The sequence below is a fragment of the Theobroma cacao genome, chromosome 3 (genome assembly GCF_000208745.1).
Source record: "Theobroma cacao cultivar B97-61/B2 chromosome 3, Criollo_cocoa_genome_V2, whole genome shotgun sequence".
NCBI lineage: Eukaryota > Viridiplantae > Streptophyta > Magnoliopsida > Malvales > Malvaceae > Theobroma > Theobroma cacao.
In genome coordinates this window covers 2,866,335-2,871,098 of record NC_030852.1, presented here as the reverse complement: position 1 = coordinate 2,871,098, position 4,764 = coordinate 2,866,335, and the positions used below count along the sequence as shown (strand labels likewise).

At 31.3% G+C, this 4,764-nt stretch overlaps 1 protein-coding gene across 1 annotated transcript; it reads right to left on the bottom strand.

The window, feature by feature from the left end:
* On the bottom strand, positions 567 to 2,170 carry LOC18604186. The gene is made up of 5 exons (XM_007036543.2): positions 2,011 to 2,170; positions 1,693 to 1,933; positions 1,246 to 1,534; positions 1,073 to 1,142; positions 567 to 855 (listed from the first exon to the last, which is right to left on the bottom strand). The coding sequence occupies exons 1-5, from the start codon at positions 2,147 to 2,149 to the stop codon at positions 725 to 727; spliced, it is 870 nt and encodes a 289-aa protein (XP_007036605.2). The 5' UTR covers positions 2,150 to 2,170; the 3' UTR covers positions 567 to 724.

Sequence of the window (4,764 nt, the reverse complement as noted above, 5' to 3'; positions counted from 1 at the left end):
GGGACCTTTTTGTAAAAAAAAAAATTCATTGAAAAGGCTTATGAATAAATTGTTAATAAAATAAGACATCATAAGACGTTTTTTTTATTATTACTTTTACTATTTAATCTTTGAAACTTTACGCAATTTTTATAATCTATAAATCAAGGCATATCTAGATTAGATTAATATTTAAGATACAACCTATTGTTGCCAAAAACAAAGAACGCTTCAATGGGAATGTGAGTACTTGCTTCAATTGTTTTTCATCTCTAAGTCTCACAACTTTTTTATGAACAGTAAATGAGCAAGCAAGACATATATAGGCTACTGGAAATTCAACGACTTTGCATTTGGATTTCTATTGAGAGAGCAATGCAAATGAATTTACGCATACCCTTAAATCATGTACAAGGAAATGTTTTTTTTTTTTCTTTTTCTGAACATTATTTATTCATCCATAGGAGGCAACTCAAGTAGGATGTATAGAATGGGGATATGGCAATGGATTTAGAGGTATACAAGAAATTAAAAGATGCATCAGATTAAAAATTTATAATAAATGGATATAATAGAGAGGAAATGTGTGAACAATTGATAAGAAATGTACAGAAATTTATTTATTTTCCCAAATTCTGATGGGATATATGTACAGAAATTTATTTATTGCAATTATTTTATTCAATATTATAACCATTGAAGAGGAATCAGACTGTGAACATGCAAATTGTCATAACTCTAAGCTTCAGGATCTTTTAGGTACTGACTCATCATTGCCAGAAATCTTGTCTTCCTTTGTTTGGAAATTCTCCTCGAGCACAGTGGAAATTTTTAACTTGTTGCATAATGCTGGCAAAGTCGCCACGCACAAATATCCTAGATACAGACAATTACAATAATAAGAAAAAAGAAAAAAAATTTAAGTTTATTTGTGATAATATTATTATCTATAATCTACACATTAAGTTAGGTGTGTTAACAGAAGATAAAATCTTAATTTATGAAATTCAAAATTTCGATACTACATTATTAGAAGAGATCGAAATTATGCATATTACAATAGTGAATGATATATATATATATATATATTTACCTATATACAAGACTGTGGTTGGAGGGAAAAATATGCACATAATAGAGATAACCTGGAGAGAAGCAACAACCTGAAAGGCATACAACTAATAAGAATACAAGCTGTAGAGTTGAGATAAAATAATTGTTAATATTTACTTGAAAGAAATAGAAGTAAATTTGTCATTTACGCACCCCATAGAAAGTCTTCTTTTGGCTTCCTTCTGAAATCATGAGAAGCATCTGCAGGAACTCTTGGCATATTTTTGAATGAAAAATTGCAGGCAAGTTAGGCTTGACAATTGCTGCCAAACCTTGTAGAACTGACTCATATAAGGGCCACAATGCCTCATCTAAACGGTTCTTAATGGATTTTTTTATGGTATCTGTTAGGCTCTTGCTTTGAGTTTCTACGAAACGGCCTATAATCTTCCCCGCAGCGTCCAACTCTCGGCGGTACGGGTCAATTACTGTACCAATTGCTCTGCAGATTGTAGATAAAATTATTAATCAGCAGATGCTTTCAAGTGTTTTAAAATTATCACAAACACCAGCAATAAGGTTTCAGATTCAAAAGAAAGGTGATTTCTCATTAACCTTTTTCTTCTTTCTTAGGGCAATGTCTGCAAATGCTTGACTTACCCTTCAACTTTGTTCAAACAAAAATTTATCTTCTCTTCAACGCACTTGTCAAGGTAAAAGGCAGTGAAGACGGACACAAGAGCCAAACTGACGAGGTTGAGAAGCACGAAAGCAATGATTCGAAGCAATGCTTGAGCAATCCAGTTTTCCACGATTATTGTCGACAAAACCCATATTTCAGTTGCAATACATATCACTGTTGCCGACGAGATCGCATTCTCCCAGAGCAGTAACCCCGCAACTATACAATTTCATAACATAATAAAATCATTATATAGCTGGAAAAGAATACTATTAATTTAACGATTAATTAAATACCTGTTCCCCCTCCCAGAATGTTAGTCAGTGACCTGGATTTGGGGTCCTTTGCCATTAATACCAGTGTTTGAATAATAGATTTGGGTTCGGGGTGCTTTGCCTGCAATTCCATATTTTTACTGTTGCTTTTGGTTCCCATCGCTAGTCTTTGAGAACTATTAACTACAAAGATAAAGGATCTCAGAGACTCCAGCTTTATAGGCAGATACCGTACCAAACCTAGCTGCCAAGGGAACTAAAACATTAATCAAACAAGAAAAGAATGGCATTCCACTTTCTTTAATTGGCAAGAAGCATTGCATTCTCTTCTCAGCAAGAATATCAACACATGAATCATGCTTCAAGTCCTTATTGCACAAGCCTGATTATTTGTTACTCATTTTGCTTAGAATGTGTTTATTAAAATGTTCATACTTGATTAATCTAATTCTCTTTTCTTCTATAAATTGTAATCAATTTAGAAATCATTTTAGGAAAATTATAATTTAGAACCAATTGAACTACTCATATTTAGATGAAAAATATCATGTAAATTAATACTGTAATTAACCTTCTTTGCAAGCCGAGATAAGATTTTTGCATTGTATAGTGCTTAGTGTATTGAAGAAAGTTTTTGGATTGTTTCATCGATAGTGTAAATGAAACGCAAGAACAGGGAGAAAATGGTACATAAAATTTGAGAAAATAAAGGCTCATATTCTTCGTTTTTTTCAAAAATAAATGATATGCCATAGAATTTGTCACGTGACTAGAGGATGTGAAATAATTTATTTTTCATATGGGCATTAATGAAAAAGAAATAAAAAGGAAAAATATTATATTTTTATATTTAACACATGTCTATTTTGCGATGTGATGAAATTTACTTCATTTCATGAAAGCCACATGATAATCTCATCTTATTTGGCAAAAGATTAAATATTAATTCACTTAAAATTTTTTGTCCATATTAGAGTTCAATTTTATGTACGTAACAAATAATAGGCTCAATTGATTAATGCAATGAGGGATATAACTATATATACATATATAAATTGGAGTATGAAATTTAATGAATAAAATTAAAAAATATAACTATAAGTATTTAGCATTTGCATTTATATATATATATATATATATATATATTAATATATAAACTCATTGTTAGAATTCCAGACCACGAATCTGACTCAAAAAAGAGATGCCAATGTTCTGCACATTTATAAAAGTAGGGAATAACGAAGAATAGTGTCAGCATCTTACATATGTAGAGCTAACATCACTTGTTATACTTTGGAATTACGTAATTCACCTAAATTCCAAGTGGTTTGCATTTTTCATATACCTTTTTTTTTATTTGGGAAGTAAAAGAAAGCAAAAAATGTTGGATACAAAATATTATATATTATATATCTAATTGTTTTATATAGAATTTTGTTACTATACTTCAATTTTATTGAATTTACACCTTTAGATTTTTTATTTTTTCTATTTTAGATAAAAGTAACAAAATTGAGGGAAAGTTGCCTCTTACATTAACAAAATATTCCGTAAAATATTTCAATTTTGTTATATTTTATCCAAAAATCAATAAAATTAAAAATATATTACTAAAATTTATAAAGTACAATGACAAAATTCAATATTAAATTATAATATAGTGACATCAATTTCGTCGCAATTATAATTTCTCATTAAATCTCTGTCTCCCTTTACTTCTGAACCTAAGTGACAAATTTAGAAATTAAAACTCATTTATGTGTTAAAGGACCCTCTAAATAGTTAACATGTATAGATATTATATTTGGAGAAGCAAAAGGACTTTAACAGTAAGCATAGCTCATTTCATTTAAAAAGTTATTAGTTTAATATTTTCAAGCTTGACTCCATTATTGAACCTAATATATAAATAAAGTTGAATTAATCCAGTCAAGCTTAATTGTAGCACTTGTGAAATCCAAATATCTACCAACATGTGAAAAGCATTCAGGACATATTCCAAGCTAACCAAGTAAAAAGAAGGAAAAAGAAGAAAGCAAGCCATCTGTCGGTGACTTGATTGGTCCATGGGAATATTGACAAGATAAATTAAAGGCTTGCAAAGCAACAGATGCAGTAGATTATGTTGTTTCCATCTTGGCTAAGAGGTTGTTCATCGTCATCCTTGCAAAAGATTCATTGCTTCACCATGGTATTCTGTTTTTTGAGCCATTGTGGGGCTTTGATACGTGGTTGATGACCCTTGATATCGAAGCTGCAACAACTTGGGATTAGATGCTGGTCAGAAAAATGGAAAGCAAGTTTTCCCTTAGAGATAAAGAAAAGGTAAAAAACCTCGATCGCAAACATAATCACCCCAAGGCAAGTCCTGGTGCTTATTGTTCTTCTTGTGGTTCATCCAAGGAACATAATTCCAGATGCCATGAAAGTTTAATAGAGTTTGCTTGCAGTGCTTGCTTTTTCTGTATTTTTTGCCCTCTTTCGATTGTTTGGTGTTGTGCCCAGATGCCATGTAAGATTGGATGGCGCACTGCACGGTATGCAATCAATTGGGCTTGTTGCGGATCAGATAAAAGGGTTTTTGTAGAATACTCTTCATTTTCTGACATTGATTTGGATGATCTGCCGAGTAAATCACCTAACAACTCCTCTTATCCTTTCAATTCTGCAAGGAGTAGGACTAGCCATAGGACTAATGACTCACGGCGTAACTGGTGTTCCTGTTGCAGCTATATATAATCATAGTTTGCCTGTTGTTGATATAGTAATATTTTT